Here is an 18,991-nt window from a genome sequence, read left to right as displayed (position 1 = left end):
GTAAAAGGATACACTGTAATTATTCTGTAACATCAGGCATATACCAGGACATTTGGTCACGTTATTAAAAGATTCTGTACCTGTGAATTAGTCTATTTTAAGAAAATGGTATGTTTTATAATGCTTATTATTTTTTAGTATTTTTGTAACTTTGAATAGTAATCACTATTATATTTTCAGTGTCCTGAACAGCATAGTGCCTTTGACATCCATTGCACTGTCAAATTCATTTTTTTTAATGAAAGTAAAAGTATTATGTGCTATTACAGCAAATTATTGACAATGAAGGGGAAATGGAAATTTCAAAATTGGAAGTTTATGCTTTGGTATGGTCTATAAAATACAGGGCTCCTTACTTTTGCATGGATAGATAACTTTGTAGAACCTAGACTGTTTTTTAATATATTTGTTTTCTTTTCCTGTATGTATTGTCAGGGTTATTTTGCTAATGTGGTATAATGCTATCATCTGTTTATTGTGAAACTTTTTTTTTAGCTGACATCTGAAATGTTTGAAGCAGATCTTGAGAAGGCATTGTTGCTAAGTAAATTAGAATATGAAGAACACAAAAAGGTATTTACACATTTATTCATTTAGCTACATTAGCTTTAGGTAGTCAAAGTTAGCACCAGACTTCCTGAATTTGGTATTAAAGTTCTCTTTAAAGTTTGTCCTAAAAATTTATTAGTATCAAAATATTATTATGAAGTTTTTATAAGATTTCTCCTCATATTTTGAGAGACAGCAGAAACAAGTGGACTAAGCTTTTATTATTGGGAATGTTTTTAGTTGCAAAAGTTCCCCCACCTAGCATTAGGGAAGAAAATAAATAATAAATGATTTATTTTAACTTATTTTAAATGAACATAGAAAATAAATAGATTAAAAAATGTAACATAAGTATGAGTACAGGGGCATCCATTAAGATACCCTCTGCTAGACATAACACTACAATTAACTAAAGTAAATTGAAGGATATTTCTGATAATTTGGTTTTGTGAACTCAGCATTTGTCACTAAGCTGTGATTTTGGGGCTATGTGCTGAAATGCATTCTACATCTTGTAACTATATTAACATTGAAGGAAACAGTAGTGTTGGTTTCCAGTTTGTATATTTAAATTGAGTATTTATATTATCTTCATGTTATTCAACCTTAGTCCTTTACATGTATTGGGATATTTTTGATCCATAAAATTTATTTAACTTGCAAGACAACAAATAAAGAAAACTACAGGCCAATATCGCTGATGAACATAGGTGTTAAAATCTTCAACAAAATATTGGCAAACCGGATCCAGCAACACGTTAAAAAGATCATACACCATGATCAAGTGGGATTTATTCCATGGATCAAGAATAGTTTAATATTCACAAATCAATAAATGTAACACACCACATAAACAAAAAGATAAAAATCACATGATCATATCAATAGATGCTGAAAAACCATTTGATAAAGTACAACACCCATTTATGATGAAAACACTCAGCAAAATGGGAGTAGAGAGAGCATACTTCAACATAATAAAGGCCATATATGAGAAACCTGAATCCAACATCATACTCATTGAGCAAAAACTGAAAGCTTTCCCCCTAAGATCAGGAATAAGACAAGGATGTTCACCCTCTCCAACATAGTTTTGGAAGTTCTAGCCACAGCTATGAGACAAGAAAAAAATAAAATAAAAGGCATCCAAATTGGAAAAGAGGAAGTAAAATTGTCATTTGTAGACGACATGATAGTATACATAGAAAACCCTATAGACTCTACCAAAAATTTACTTGATCTAGTAAGTGAACTTGGAAAAATAGCAGGGTACAAAGTCAATATTCAGAAATCAAAGGCATTTCTGTACACCAACAATAAAATATCAGATAGTAACTAGAAAAAAAATTCCACTTACTATAACAACAAGAAAAATAAAGTACCTAGGAATAAACTTAACCAAGGAGGTAAAAGACCTGTACTTGGAAAACTACAGAACACTGAAGAAAGAAATTAAGGAAGATACAAATAAATGGAAGGATATACCATGTTCATGGATGGGAAGAATCAACATCATTAAAATGTCAATACTACCCAAAGCAATTTATAGATTCAATGCAATCCCTATTAAAATACCAGCAACATATTTCACAGACCTAGAATAAGTACTTCAAAAATTTATATGGAACCAAAAAAGACCCCAAATAGTCTCAGCAATCTTGAGAAAGGGGAACAAAGGAGGAGGAATCACAATACCTGATAACAAACTATACTACAAGGCCACTGTAATCAACAGTCTGGTACTGGCATAAGAACAGACATATAGATCAATGGAACAGAATAGAGAGCCCAGAAATAAACCCAGGTCTATATGGTCAACTAATATTGGACAAAGGGGGAAGGAGCATAAAATGGAGTGAAGATAGCCTCTTCAATAGGTGGTATTGGGAAAACTGGACAAGGAAGGACGTACAATAAAATGAAACTAGAGCACCAACTTACACCATACACCAGGATAAACTCAAGAGGGATCAAAGACTTAAATGTAAGCGATGACACCATAAAAGGCCTAGAGGAAAGCAGGCAGTAAAATTTCAGATATCCCACATAGCAATATTTTCACTGATGTATATCCTAGGGCAAGGGAAACAAAGGAAAGATTAAAGAAGTAGGCCTACATCAAACTGAAGAGTTTTTGCTCAGTGAAAGAAAACATCAGCAAGATGAAAAGGGAACAACCATATGGGAAAACGTATTTGCTAATGATACCTTGGACAAGGGTTTGATCTTCAAAATATATAAAGAACTTATATGACTCAACACCAAGAAGACAGGCAATCCAGTTAAAAAATGGACCAACTCTTCTCCAAGGAGGATATACAGAGGGCCCATAGGCATAGGAAAGAGTGCTCAGCATCACTAGCCATCAGAGAGGTGCGAATTAAAACCACAATGAGATACCAGCTCACACTGGTCAGAATGGCCATTGTAAACAAATCAAGAAACAAGAAGTGCTGATGAGGGTGTGGAGAAAGGGAACCCTAGTGCACTGTTGGTAGGAATGTAGACTGGTGCAGCCACTATGGAAAACAGTATGGAATTTCCTCAAAAAACTAAAAATGAAACTGCCTTCTAAGCCAGCGATTCCATTGCTAGGATTACACCCAAAGATTCCTGAAACAGCAATTCAAAAGAACCTATGCACCCCTGTGTTCATAGCAGTGCTATTTACAATAGTCAAGTGCTGGAAACAGCCTAAATGTCCATCAGTAGATGAGTGGATTAAAAAACTGTGGTACATTTACACAATGGAATACTACGCAGCAGAAAGAAAGGAACTCCTACCTTTTGTGACAACATGGATGGAACTGGTAAGTATTATGCTTAGTGAAATAAGCCAGGCAGTGAAAAACAAATACCATATGATCTCACCTAATACAGGAAACTGATGAACAACACAAACAAATGAGCAAAATAGAACCAGAGGCATGGAAACAAGAAACAGACTGACAGTGACCATGTGGGAGGGTAGAAGAGAAAAGAAGGGGGAGGGCCTAGTTAAGGAACTAGTATGAATGACCCATGGGCATGGACAACGGGGTGGGAATTGACTGTGGAAGAAGGGGTGGGTGGGGTGGGGTGAGAGCAATGGGAGATAATGTGGGACAACTGTAATAGAAAAAACAATACATAAGAAATAAAATGTTAAAAAAGAATAGGTTAGAATGGAATAATAGTAAATAGCAGCTACATTTTTAAGAAGAGTTGGGAAAAGGGAATCTAGTAAAGGAGACTCGGGTAGTAAGGAATGTATTGAGAAAACCAAGAAATGCTTGAAAAATAATCTCCTTCAGGTTTGACATTTAAAAGGAAACTGACATTAATTTTAGTGTCAGAAAACAGCAGGAGCCAGATTTGGGGAGTTGGGAGGGAGAGTGAGAAAGCAAATTGTAGATTATTGTTTTAAGTTTGGTCCAGAAATGAAGAAGAGGATGGTGCCCTGATTGGTGATGATGGTGCCCTGATTGGTGTGGCTCAGTTGGTTGGGTGCCCTCCCACAGAGCACAAGGTCGCTGGCTCTACTGGTCAGGGCACATGCCTGGGTTGTGGGTTTGGTCCCTGGTCAGGGCATGTACAATTGATGTTTCTCTCTCACATCAGTGTTTCGCTCCCTCTCTCCTTCCCTTCCCCTCTCTAAAAATAAGTATTAAAAAAAGAGAAGGTGGCAAGTACTAGGGGATATAGACCAAGATATAGCTTTTTGTTTTTATTTTAATGTTTAAGAGGCAAAAGACAGAATATATAAATAAACAGGTATCCTTTTATAGAGGTTGGCTTGCCTAAGCTTTTATTTTTTGCCTTTTATCCTTTAATAAACATATTATCTGTTGGTGAGTTGATGCTACTAGTGTAAATTAAGCTTAATGGTTGTTGATAATTCTTTTCAGGAGAATGAAAATACTGAAAATGCTTCATCTCAGTCAAAGGTTATGAATAAAAAAGATAAAAGGAAGAATCATCAGGGAAAAGACAAACCTCTCACAGTACCACTAAAAGATTTTCAATCTGAAGGTAATATACATATGAAATTTGTTATGCTAGAGTAACTGTTCCTAAGTCTTTGTATACTTAAGTTGTAAGTACCTTTCTAATTTTTAAAATCAGTAATTGTTTTGTTAATCTGCTACTTAGAATATAGAATGTACACCTTTTTGGAAATAAACCATTTAGGGGTTAAAGTAACTTAAAATCAGTCATAAAAACACCACAGAACTAGAATTTATCTTTTTGTATTTCTGAATTTGTCTCTTTTCTAACATTCACTGAAAAGAAAAATTGACATTTGTAGTTTTTAAGTCATCATGAAACAAACATATTATTATCCTTGTACATAAAGTGATTTGGCCTTAACTAGTTTGGGAATAGTATATTCAGGTTTCCTCCATTATTGGTCAACCTCCTCAAGTTATCTGTAACTACATCTTAGAAAATTAAAATACAAGATTTTTAGAATGAGACTTAGTACAGGAAAACTTTTTATAGTATAATAACATATGTATTGTTTTGTCAAAAAGAGAAGACAGAAGGAAATTATATCATCCACTAAGTTTTTGAAGACAGAATACAAAGCTCTTTTTAAAAAAATATTGGAAGTGGTGAAAACCCTAGATCTGTACTGTATTTTATAGTAGCCATTATTCCTGTGTGGCAACTTAAATGTAAGTTAAAATGAACTAAAATAAAAAGTTCCTTTGTTGCATTAGCCACATTTCAAATGCTAAGTAGCCGCACGTGACTAGTAGCTTCCATATAAGACAACACAGTTAGAAGATTTTTTTGTATAGTACTGTGCTTATACCAATCAGTGTAGTTGCTAACCAAATGGACAGTTCATTGGCAGAGTAGCCCATTTGATTCATATGAATTTAGCCTTAATATATTGGGCATTCATTCTGTGAGGATTATTAATATCATAGCAATAATTAAAAAAAAAACAAAAACCCTACTTCACTGTTTTCGGAAACAAGCATATCTGTGAAATTAGGAATAAACTTAAAGGATTATATTGCTTTCCTTTATGGATCAGGAAAATTGCTTTATTTGGGGTTAAAAGAACAGATGTACGTTAAAGTAAAATTCCCAATTTTAGTAAGAAAGATTTTATTTAAGAAATACTTCATTAGAAACTAAGCAGAAACATGAAAAAATGTTTTTTAAAACATCTTTATTTTCCATATGTTTGATTTATTAAGTATTATATAAATTTATTAGATGGATTGAGAAAGACATCAGTATGATACTGTTAAAGGAAAACTACAACTCTTACAAGGCATGACTAACACATTCTTCATCAGGTGTTGGCATCACATGGTATGCTAAGCAGAACATGCTAGTAGAATGTGTAATATACCAGGATATAGTAGTTAGACCTGAATCTTGTGATTTTGACATTTACTATGTTCATGGACTCTATTCTCATCAATGAGTACTTTAGAGAACTGGTTCAGCTTTTATATTTTCAGTTGCCAGAAAGCTATTCAATTATTAGTCCTTGAGAATGGAAAATTTCTGCTGTCCATAAGAAGCATTATTAAATATTAGATATCCTGATCATTTTCAATTTAAATAAGAACACTTGCTCCCTATTTGTACTTCAGTAACAGCTTTCTGTCTGGGTGGATTCTCTTATGTCTTTACCTCATTTGGTAATCCCTTTTCACAAATGCTGTGCTGTTACTAAATCAGCGATTTGTTTACCTAGATATATTTGTTTTGCCTTTTTTGTATTCATTCTATAAATATACATCAATTTTTAGAATTTTTAAATGGTATATTAAATCCTGATGTATTTTTTAAAATAAAAAAACCAGATTATAGTTTTAAAGGACAGAAATTACTATTTGACTTTTAATTTTATTCCACAAAGCCTGTGTATAGTTTTTGCAGTCATAGTATCCTGTGATTTGATTTTAGACATATTTGTACCACCTCAAGTTCTCTCTCATTCCAAAAATATTTTGTGAAACCAGAAACTTAAATGATGTACAATTCAAATGTTTAAAATTTAATAATACCCTTTGTTATGGGTGACATTTACTGGGATATAAGACCTAGTCTCTAAGTTGAACAAATTAATAGTTTTATACTGAATTTTAACATCTTATTCCTAGAAAAATAAATCTGATGAATCCTAAGCAATCCCCAAATGACTTCAGAAATTTTTATTATAATTTTGAAATTCTTTTGAATTACTTTAAATATTTTTACATATTAAAATATTTTTATATGTTAATTTCCTTCAATGAAGTGTCACCATTTTTTTTTTTTTTACAGATCACATTAGTAAAAGGACAGAGGTAAGTGTCATAACCATCTTCATCTTAGGAAACACTTGATGATTTTAAGCATAATATTTTAATGTATAGCAGTAAGTCTTTTTTGAGACATAGCCATTTAAGGGACAACCCATAGGTTTTTCATGAGTAAACTCAGTCATGTTTCTGGCAGTTATAAGGATATAAAATATATTGTGGTAGAATAAAAATATGATTATGTACATGAAGTCTATTAATATTAGGCTTTAGTATCTTAATTTGTGTGTGCCTATGAGCCAAAAGATTAAGGCATGTAAGTTAAAATTTTAGGGAAGCTTAGTCTGTATTTTAACCTTTATTAAAAACATCCTGAAACCATGTCTCAAGATATTTTGGAAATATAGAAATTGTGAGGTTAGCTGTGATTACATAGTTTAAACACATGGATAAGATTAACCTGATCATGAACTTTTCTTACCATTCACTATTAGAGGATAGTGCAGCCATAACTTCTTAGTGTTATTGGTTACTTTTTTTTTAAGATTCCATAAAGCCTCTACAGACCTTTGAAAATTGGGAAGTGAGACTGCTATAAAATAGCTTTTAATTTGAGGATGGTACTAAAAATTGTTAAGAGAGGTTTTTAGGTAATAATTTGAAAGTTTTATTCTTCTATTGTGTGTGTATTTTGTCAATAATTCCATTAATTGATTTTTTTCCCCAAATGGTCAGATATCCCCTGGTTTCACTTTAGAATATATATATGGTTTTTGATCATTGTTTTTGTTGTTTCAGGCATTTGCTTGACAAGTCAGGGAAATTAAATTCATGTATATGAAAACAACATGTATCTAACTGTGACTATATTAATAATATAGTTCTTAACTTTTCGCAGAGTTGATTTGTTAGTAAAACGGATGCTAGAAATTCTTTTGAAGTTATTTACAAACCACTGTTACCGTTTCTTCGATTAAATTTAAATGACCGCAAATATAGACTGAGTATGAATTTTATGTTTAAAAGTGGAAAACGTGTACTTTTGGATTGATTCCATTTTTTAATCCATTGATTTAAATGGGGGTTAGCATTAAGTGAATGAGCAAGCAGATACAAATGGTACACCTTATTCTTAAGAAACTACCCCCAACTGTTAGTGGAGGGAAAACTAATTTTTATAAACTGCTCCATGCTTGCTTTTTATTCTTTCCTGATTTGAAAGAATTAAGAAAAAACCAGGCTAACTAGGATCTCATCTATGTAATATACATACTTAATCTGAGTTGTATTTAAACAAGTATAGGTATGTGGCATAGTATATATTTGGTCTGGCATTATAATTTTAGAGCTGTGTTCTAATTTTCTGTCATTAAATAATATGGAATAAAATTTACTTTGAATAATTCTTTTCTTTTTGGCCATTTTATTTTATTTATTTATTTTTTTAAAATTTTATTTTTTGGTTATTCAGTTACAGTTGTGCCATTTTTTTAAGACGTTTTCTGTATTTGTAAATGTAGTCTAATTATAATTTATTTCCTATATCACTTTTAAGAAATTGGTCAGAAGAAAATGTTATTCACATTATTTTTGACACTGCCTATACCAAAGTTATGTTCCATTTCCATTAGAGGTATTACTTTTTGGGACCTGAATATTTAAATGGTTATGCAATTGCTCTAGTAATGTGGAAAAACTTTTTTCAGAGAGTTCAAAAAAGTTTGAAAAAAATTCTGATTTCAACTCTTAAATGACACATTTTCTACTCCTAAAAATATCCTAGTCTTTGTTATATTGTATGCTGAATAATTGACTTAATTCTTTCCATCTTTAATATTTTACTTATATCTAGAGGTTTTTTTTCCATGGGTACTCTAAAACTCCTAATCTCTGTGGAGAATAATACACATCTTACCCTTCCTCTCATAACTCAGATATTTACTGGATAAAATTCAAAAGAGAAAATACTTTTTACTTTATTGCTGGGTGATGAGGATTACTTAACTGCCTGTATATTCACCTAACTGCTAGACAACCTTGTTCTCAGGTTAATTTTATCATTCCCCTTTTTCTTTTTCCCTTCACCTCATAATTTATGATTACATGTTATTAGTCTCAGTACTTTCTTTCCAACCCCAGTTCTTTGTATCTCTTTCACCCTGAAATGTTTAAAATAAAAATAACACTTTCAGGAACAGAGGATGGAAACAATTTTTCTTCATTAATGTCCAGGAGCTCTTGGCTGCCACTGCTACACCAGTCCCCTACCCTTCACTACAGTGTAGTCAAGAGCATTTAAAGAGAAGTCTAGAGAAGCACAATGAGTAATAGAGTAGGGGCTTGTACACACCTCTTAAAAACCTCAACTAACCATGCCTTTTAAATAGCATTATTTGATCCTTGAAGTAGTTTTGTTTGTTTTTAATTTTAATATGTTACCTTTTTAAATGCTAGGGCTGCTGGGTTAAGTATCTCATAGCTACTCCTTTCTCTTTAGTCCTACTTTTACCTGCCCTTCTAAATTCCAGGTCTCTGGTACCATACAGTATCTTTAAAAATTTTAGTGATCATCATCTGTCTTAAGTCTTAAAGTCTAAAAGGTCAAATCTTTAATATGCTGGAATAGGTGTCTCTAGGAGAGCACCCAAGAAGTTGTACCAGTGGTTGCCGAAGGGTGGGGAAGGAGGGGTACAGGGATAGGAGAAAGGCTAACTTTTCACAGTATAGACTTTTGAATTTTCTATCATGTCTGTGTACTACCTATTAAAAATTATATTAATCCCTGGCTGGATAAGAGTTTAGAATATAGTCCCTGATATGCTAAGGCTGTGGGCTTGGTCCCCAGTCAGGGCACATACAAGAATAAATGCATAAATAAGTGGAATAACAAATTGGTCTCTCTCTTTCTCTCTCTCTCAAAAAAAAAAGGGAGCTGGGGTACAAACCCGCTTCTATCTGGATCCACAGCCTGTTTTATTTTTATTGCATTATGCTTCTAGAATCTCTACCTTAGATATATGAGCTTGAATAAATAATTTATTAATTTTAGACCCTAGTCATCTTAGCTGAGAAGTAAGGGAAGATTGAATCTGTTGATTTCCAAGATTATGATACATGATCAGTGTGTGATTGAAATGAATATTATATGCTAAAAAAGTTAGCCCTATAGTTAATCCTACCAAAACACAGGAGAATAGCAGTAATAGGCCATTAAATCTTAGAAGTAAATAAATTCTACCTAGCCTTTAAAAATCTCACCTAAAATCTGGTTTTACCCAAGCAGTTCAATTTATTATCTTACTCCTTTCAACATGCTAAGCTCATTTTTGTTGCCGTGCCTTATTTGTACTTGTTGTATTTGTTAGCTCGCTTTGGTTGTAAGTAACAAAAGCCCAAATCAATACAGCATAAGCAAAAGGGAGACATTTATTGGTTCATGTAACCAAGCAGTGGAAAAAGAGAAAGTTGACTAGATCGAGAAACTTATATAACTTGGAGACTCTTCATTTCTCTCCCAAGTCTTAGTTGCTATCTTTGGCTTCACTCATGCCAGATCGCTTTATTATGGGGAGTCTCAGAGTTACATCTTTAAAGGATATCCTGTCACCTGTTAATAAGCTCTTGAGGCTTGATAGATTTGGGTTGCTTTTCTGTTTGTTTGTTTTTGAGGAGATGAGGGAAGCAAGAGTATTTTCTAGATGGTACGATGTGCTTCCAGTCATATCTTGGGGAATAGAATTTTAATGATGTTAAAATTGATTCTCCGTTAAAAGGAACTAGGATTACTTGAAAAAATATGGCTGCTTCTAGGGCTGCAACAGGGGATATACAAGATAAACGTGGAGCATTTTGTGGTAGTAGGAAGTAAGGAAGGACTCAAAAAAACCAAAATATAGGGACATGTCAGAGGGTTGTAGGAAACAAGCTGAAAGTACTTCCCAATGTTCAGAGCTGGGACAATTTGAGATACAAAATAAATAACATAATATTGGTACCCAAAGTATAAAATACATATCCATGAGTTGATATTCACATAAATAAGTGATTAAATAAATAAATAAATAGAAGAAACAAATCTTCTATACAGAAAATTATTAATAACTTATATAGATATTCCCCCACTGGGGGAGAGAACTTCTTCCACTTCCCTTGAGTATGGGCTGTGCATAGTAACTTGCTTCCAAAAACTAGAGTTTACAAAGGGAGGGAAAGTAACGTGACCCTGGAGAAACCTAGCAAACACAACCTTGACCAGGTAACCAATGTTAATATTAGTCATAAATTATGTTGATAGCATGTAACCTTGATATGATATGATGAAAATGGCCTGTGACTCTGGTTTCTCCCTCCTCGAAAAAACCACGTAACCCAGTCTAACCATGAGAAACATATCAAACAAACCCAAATCAAGGGACAGTCTACAGAATACCTGACCAGTAGGACCAGTATTCCTCAAAACTGTCAAGGTTATAAGAAACAAAGTCTGAGAAACTGTCATGGACTAGAGAAGGCTAAGAAGACATGACAACTAAATTAATATATCCTAGATGGGATCTTGGAACAGAAAAAGGACAGTGCAATCTAGTTATAGTAATGCAGCAATATTAGTTCTTTGGTTGTAAAATATACAGAGATAACGTAAGATGTTATCAGAAGGGGGTGAGAGATATGTGGAAACTGTCCTATCAGCAACTTTTCTCTCAGACTATTCTAAAATTTTTAAAAGTTTATTTAAAAAATTGGTCAGTGGGATACTTACCTGGCAGGGGAGATACCATGATCACGAAGGTGGTTTTCCCAGGGCGAGGCTTATCCATTGCACTCCGGATGTGCTGACCCCTGCGATTTCCCCAAATGTGGGAAACTCGACTGCATAATTTGTGGTAGTGGGGGACTGCGTTCGTGCTCTCCCCTGAAAAAAAAAAATTGATCAGTGGGTGCAGGTGTTGTCAGCCATTATAGTTTTGCATCACTTTGACTCAGTGCTTTTAGCAGCTATTAATGATTATTTCTTTGATTTATTATTTTTTAGAGCTTCTTTATTAAATCTTTTCTATACCTTGTACCAAATCATCCACTTATGTCCTTCATTTGTACCATTCCTTCAAATAAAGTAATTTGGTAACACCCCCCAAAATAAATAAATAAATTTAAAATTCAGCAATACATGCATATAGTATTATAATAATTGAATGGTAGAAGAGAGTTTATGAAATCAGAACTCTCCCAGCCATTCATTGCCTTTTAGTTACTACTTTAAAAATGTTTTCTCACAATTTAGATTGACTCTGTATCAAGCCTTGTAAAAGTATTTGGAGTTTTTCTGAACCCAGTATATTTTTTCATACTACCTTGCCTACTCATTTTGCCCTTTCATTTCTCCAGTGTTGTCTTGTCCATGAATAACTTCTTGTGAAGGGGGGCACAAGATGTCACTCCCCTTCCATCTTTTTTATTTGGCTAACTATGCTTCAGAACTTGGCCAAAGAGGTCCTCTTTCCTGGAAGCTTTCCCTAATCATGGTATTATTTAGATGCCTTGGGTACCTTGTGTATACTTCATAGCCATCAACAGCCTGTTTTATCATTGTTTTGCTCTTTCACTAGAGTTTGAGTTCTTGGAAGTATGGGACCATACCTTGTCCATGTAGTTTCCCTGGTAGTCCTAATTCCTGTCACATAGTCCCCCGTCGGCAGCCGTCCATCTCGAGAGACGATGGTGTAGCTTCTTAAGAGTCTATCTGCACTGCCGAGAATGGCTGTGCAGTCCAACTCGGGAGTGACACGGTATCTGTCTCCTCCCGTGTTGAATCGACATCTTGCGATGACGCTGGAGTATCCTCTCCAGTGAAGCTGAAGCTACAGAGCCTGGGCAGGGTGATATGGAGGGTCTGCTGTTGCCCATGCAGCAGACCCCCCCTCTCTTCGCAGCTGAAGGGTCCAAGGGAAAGACGGAGTCAATACAGCTTGGCTTCAGGTGCGCCGCAGGAGTTGCCGGTGTTGACTACAACGTCAAACCGCCTTAGGGACTCCGGCTCCGGATTTTCTGTCGGGGTTTACTCCCTTAGCCTTTCCCCTGAAGAGGTATGCCGCAAGGCAGCGGAGGTTTTTTGGAGTCAGAGTTTTCCTTCTCTGCTGTACCCTGACTGGAAGATCGAACCAGCGACACTTAGCTCGTAGGCCGACACTCAATCCACTGAGCCAAACCAGCCCTGTCACATAGTAGGTAATACAAATGATGTTGGTTGATGAATGAATGAATGTTCTGCCTTCTTACTTAAACCTTCCCTAGCCTTTTTTTGGTCTGCTTCTTTGGTATGTTTTACAACATTATAATAGAAGCACATAGATTTTTAAATTTTTTCTGCCAACTTAAGCACATTGTTAGGGCCTTCATTGAGCTCTGCATTAAGAATTCTGAGACTGCATACTTTGCTCAGGAAGAAAATGTGCCACTATCGATTATGTTTATCATTTATAAAAGAGGAATAAGTGGCTGCATGCTTACAAGTATTTGCCATTGCTGATGCATAAAGACGAGTGCTTAATAATTGTTTGTTATTGTATTTGTTAGTTTTGTCAGTAGATTGAGTTCTGTGAGAGTAGCCTATGCATAGCATAGTAGTACAGTATTCCCTCACTTATCACAGGTATTATGTTCTAGACCCCCCGCCCCTGTTATAGGTGAAAATCCATGAAGTAGGAACCTTACATTTATTTTAGTATTTATATATATTTTAAGGCTTTATAAACCCTTCCCACACACTTATAAACCATTCCCAGTCCCTTATTAACCTTTCCCACTCCCTTATTAACCTTTTCCACACTTTTATAAACACTACTTATGTTCTTAAACATATTCTACACTCTTAAACCTACGTAACTTTAACAACATACGTATACAGTACTGCAAATTCCCATGATATAGCAAAAAATTTGCGATAATTAAATATAATATTTTTAAAAATTCCACAATACAGTGAGGCTGCAATAAGTGAACCACGATATAGAGAGGGACTACTGTAATTACATTGTAAGGTCTTAATAAGTAATTGTTTTAAATCAAGTTCAAGACTTGAATCTTGAATGTCTACCTTAGGAAAGAGGAGAAAGTAGATATACCAAACATATTATGTCATTTTTAATATAATAGCTCATTTAAAGAACATCATTATTGAGAGTTCCTCTTGGAATAAGTTCAAAGCACCCAAGTGTGGCAAAAGACAAATAGCAGATATAGATGAAGCATTTTGAGGTTTGCCTGTTACTATTATATCTTGATACTGTGAAGCTGGGAGGATATTCTTTTAGGAAGTGATTTGGAGCCCTTAAAAAATATGAAAGAAATTGTTGAACAAAGCATTAATATTTGTCAGTTTACTCTATAAATGGTGTGTTCTCCAGTTATGAAATAGGTACTCAGTGAGAAGCTAGGTTTGTTTTTTAAATTGAGGTATAATTTACACACGATAGAATGCATAGGTCTTAAATGTGCAGTTTGATGAGGTTTGACACATGCATATATCTGTATGGCCCATGTCCCTGTCATAGCAGAATGTTCCCTTCTGCCCTGTCCCAGTAATTATAATACCTCACACCCTCCCCCTGCTCCCACAGGCAACCACTCTTGTGATTTCTATCATCATAGATTAGCTTTGTATCTTTATTTAAAATAAAGCATTCAGTATGTTATTTTTAAGTCTGGTTCTCTTCCCTCAACAAAATATTTGAAGGCTCATCTGTGTTGTCTATATCAGTAGTTTTTTCTTTTCATAATTTTGAGCATATTTTTTGTACTCATCGACCATTCTTATATCTTTAGTGAAACGTCTATATATTTTACACATTTTAAGTGTGTTGTCTTACTGTTTTGTAAGATTTTTTCACACATTCTGGATACAAGTACTGTATTAAATAATGTGATTTGCAAATATTCTCTCCCAGACTGACTTGCCTCTAATTTCTTAATGGTGTCTTTTTATGAATTCTAGTTTATCCACTTTTTCTTTTATGGATTGTGCTTTTGTTGTGCATTTAATATTTCTTTGCCTAACTCAAGGCCACAATTGCCTATTCTAGAAGCTTTATAGTTTTAGTTCTTCTTTAAAGTCTTATGATTCATTTTTTCTTTTTTTATTGTGGTAAAATACACATAATGTAAAATTTACCATCTTAACCATTTTTTAAGTGTACAGTTCAGTGGTATTAAGTACAGTTACATGGTTGTACAGCTTTACCACCATCCATCGCCATAACTCTTGTAAAACTGGAACTTTATGCTTATTAAACAATAGTTTCACATGCTTTCCACACCCCAGCCCCTGACAACCAGCATTCTATTTTTGTCTTTATGACTTTGAGTACTCTGGGTACCTCATGTAAGTTGAGTACATCCAGTATTTGCCTTTTTGTGACTCACTTATTTCACTTAGCATGATGTCCTCAAGTTTCATCCATGTTAAAGCATATTTCAAAATTTTCTTTATATGGCTGAATAATACTCCATTTTTGTGTGTGTGTACCACATTTTGCTTATCTATTCATTTGTTAGTGGACACTTGAGTTATTTCTAACCTTTAGCTATTGTGAGTAGTGCTGGTATGAACATGGTATATGAATATTTCTTTGAGTTCCTGCTTTCAGTTCTTTAAGAAATATAACCAGAAGTATAATTGCTGGTTCATATAGTAATTCTATTTTAATATTTTGAAGAATCACCATACTCTTTTACACAGTGGCTGTATCAATAGTGTGAAGGGATGTTTCTCTATCCTTGTCAACACTTATTGGCTGTTTCGTTTTGTTTTATTATAGTAATCATCCTAATGGTATGAGGTGATATCTCCCTATTGATTTGATTTGCATTTCCCTAATAATTAGGTATGTCGACCATCTTTTCATATGCTTATTGGCTGTTCATATGTCTTCTTTGTAGAAATGTCTTTTTAAGTCCTTGCTTATTCTTGAATTGGGTTGTTTGTTGTATATTGAGTTTTAGGAGTTATATATGCTTGATATTTATCCCTTATCAGATATGTGATTTGCAAATATTTTTTACGATTTTGTGGGTTGACTTGGCTATGGTGTATGCTTTCAATATGTTTTTTTCTGAATTCTATTTGCTAGTATTTTGTTGAGGATTTTTGATTGATGTTCATAAGGGATATTGGTCTGTGGTTTTCTTTTAATGTGTTCTTCTTTAAATGTTTGGTAGAATTCACCAGTGAAGCCACAAGGTCCCAAGGACTTTTCTTTGCTGGGAGATTTTTTATTCAATTTCAATTTCATTACTAAGTTATAGTTCTGTTCAGATTTTCTGTTACCCTTAGTCTTGGTAGGTTTTATGTTTCTAGCAATTAGTCTGCTTCATCTTGGATATCCAGTTTATTTGATATACCATGTTCATAGTACTCTCTTACAGTCCTCCTTTATTTCTGTAGAATCAGTAGTAATGCTCCCACTTTCATTTCTGATTTTAGTTGAGTCTTCCCCCTTTTTTAGTCTATGTAGCTAAAGATTTGTCAAGTTCATTGATCTTTTTGAAGAACCAACTTTATTTTTTTACTGAATTTATTGAGGTGACATTGGTTAACAAAATTATACAGGATTCAGATGTACAATTCCTCAATACATCATCTATACACTGTGTATTGTGTGTTCACTACTGTAAATCAAGTCTCTCTCCATCACCATCATCCTCTCTATATCCTCCTCCACCTCCTGTCATCCCTCCTCCCCTGGAAACCACCATACTTTGTCTGTGTCCATGAGTTTTTTCCTCTCTTTTTTCTTTTTGCTCAATTCCTCCACTCTGCTCTGCCACACACACACCACCTGTTAGCCTGCTAGAAGAACCCACTTTTGGTTTCATTGACTTTTCTCTATTCTTTTTTTGTTCTCTATTTTGTTTATCTCTGCTCTAAGCTTTATAATTTCCTTTCTTCCTCTAGCTTTTGGTTTAGTTCTTCTTTTTCTAGTCCCTTAAATTATAAAGTTAAGCTGTTTATTTTTCTTGTTTTTTAAATAGGCACTTATAGCTATGAATTTTCTACTTAGCACCACTTGCACTGTGTCCCATACATTTTGATATATTGTGTATCAGCATTTATTTGCCTCCAAGTATTTTCTTATTTCCCTTGTGATTTCCTTCTCTGACCCATTGGTTGTTTAAAAGTGTTATTTAAATTCTGCAATTTTGTGAATTTTCCACTTTTCTTTGTGTTACTGATTTCTAATTTCATTCGATTGTGGTCAGAGTATATACTTTGTGTGATAGCTGTCTGTTAAAATCTATTGAGACTTCATTTGTGGACTAACATGTGGGCTATCCTGGAAAATGAACTTGAAGAATCTGTATACTTTTACTGGTGGGTAGTGTTCTGTTTATGTCTGTTAGTTCTTATTAGTTATAGTGTTAAGTCTTTTATTTCCTTATGTATCTTCTGTATGATTATTGTATTCATTATTGTGAGTGGGGTATTGAAGTCTTTATTATTGTAGAACTATTTCTTCCTTCAAATCTGTTAAAATATATATGTATTCTTCATATATTTTTATGGTCATTAGGTATGTAAATATATGTTCAATATTTTATATTTTCTTGTTATCCTGGCCAGGTAGCTCAGTTGGTTGGAGCATCATCCCATGCACCAAAAGGTTGCGGGTTCCATCCCCAGTCAGGGCACATACCTAGGTTATGGGTTCAGTCTCCAGTTGGATCATGTATGAAAGGCAACGAATCGGTGTTTCTCTCTCATGTTGATGTTTCTGTCTCTCGAAAATCAATAACCATACCCTTGGGTGAGGATTAAAGATATATACATATATATAAATCTTTGTCTATTTTTTATTTATGATTTATTTTGTCTAATATTAATATAGTCATTTCCTTCTCCCTTTTGATTAATAATTGCAGAGTATACTTTTCCATTCCTTCACTTTAAGCCTAGTTGTGTATGAGGATCTCAGCTGAGTCCCTGTAGAGAACATGTATTTGGATAAAATGTTTTATTTATTCTGCCAATCTCTGTTTTTGGATTGGAGAATTTAATCCATTTTTATTTGAAGTAATTGTTGAGAAGGAGGGACTTCTGTCAGTGTGGTATTTATTTTTTATATGACTTACAGCTTTTTTTACCTCTCATTTCCTGCATTGCTATTTTCTTTAGTGTTCAGTTTATTTTTTTTCTAGTGAAATTTTTTTTAAGTATATTTTATTGATTATGCTATTACAGCTGTCCCAATTTTTCCCCTTTGCCCTCCTCCACCCAGTAACCCCCTTCCCTCCAGCAATCCTCCTTTTAGTTCATGTCCATGCATCGTACATATAAGTTCTTTGGCTTCTTCATTTACATTACTCTTCTTAACATCCCCCTGTCTATTTTGTACCTACCAATTATGCTTCTTAATCCCTGTACCATTTCCCCCCATTCTCTCCCTTCCTCCTCCCCACTGATAGCCCCCCATACGATCTCCATACCTATGATTCTGTCCCAGTTCTAGTTGTTTGCTTAGTTTGTTTTTATTTTTGTTTTTGTTTTTTAGATTCAGTTGTTGATGTGTGGTGAAATGTGTAAGTTCTTTTCTCATTTTCTTTTGTGTATATTCAAGAGCTATTTCTTTGCAATTACCACAAAGATTACATTTAATGTCTTAAAAGTTAAAACACTAATTTAAATATATAGCAGCTTAACTTCAGTAACATTAAAAGCTCTCCTTTTTTTTTTTTTAAAGAATTTATTTAACTATTTTTAGAAAAAGGGGAAGAGAGGGAGAAAAACATTGATGTGAGAGAGAAACATTGATCGGTTGCCTCTTGTACACGTGCCTCAACAGTGAACCAAACCCACAACCTAGGCATGTACTCTGACTGGAAATCAAACCGGCAACCTTCTGGTGCATAGGATGAAGCTACAACCAACTTAGCTACCCAGCCAGGGCAACCTCTGAGGGCAGTCCCTCATTGTCTTGAGAGAGAGACAGAGAGAGAAACATTGATTCGCTGTTTCACTTATTTATGTATTCACTGTTTGCTTCTTGTATGTGCTGTGGCTGGAGATTGAAACTACAGCCTGGGCTACATGGCCAGGGCTGTTTTTTTTTTTTTTTTTTGCTTAATCCCTTCACCTTCTTTCATCCAGCCCCCTCCCCTCTGACAGCTGTCAGTCTGTTCCATGCATCCAAGCCCCTGTC

General features: G+C 34.2%; 1 protein-coding gene and 1 non-coding gene across 7 annotated transcripts in view; both read left to right on the top strand.

Annotated features, from left to right (window-relative positions):
• GKAP1 (G kinase anchoring protein 1) overlaps positions 1-18,991 on the top strand; it is a 72,637-nt gene that overhangs the window by 32,210 nt on the left and 21,436 nt on the right. For 5 of the 6 annotated variants that reach the window (XM_090275877.1, XM_090275881.1, XM_090275879.1 and 2 more), the window contains exons 4-6: positions 496-573; positions 4,437-4,560; positions 6,823-6,845. In XM_090275877.1, the coding sequence (XP_090132003.1) occupies positions 496-573; positions 4,437-4,560; positions 6,823-6,845 (225 nt within the window). The remainder of the gene's footprint in view (positions 1-495; positions 574-4,436; positions 4,561-6,822; positions 6,846-18,991) is intronic. The other variant, XM_090275878.1, reaches the window with a different exon arrangement.
• On the top strand, positions 11,552-11,715 carry LOC150013241 (U1 spliceosomal RNA). Its single transcript, XR_016510860.1, has one exon. It is a non-coding gene; the product is annotated as a U1 spliceosomal RNA (small nuclear RNA).

The sequence above is a fragment of the Furipterus horrens genome, unplaced genomic scaffold (assembly GCF_987537825.1).
Source record: "Furipterus horrens unplaced genomic scaffold, mFurHor1.1.pri manual_scaffold_4, whole genome shotgun sequence".
NCBI lineage: Eukaryota > Metazoa > Chordata > Mammalia > Chiroptera > Furipteridae > Furipterus > Furipterus horrens.
Note: the sequence above shows the minus strand (reverse complement) of the source record. Positions and strands in the feature narration are given on the sequence as shown.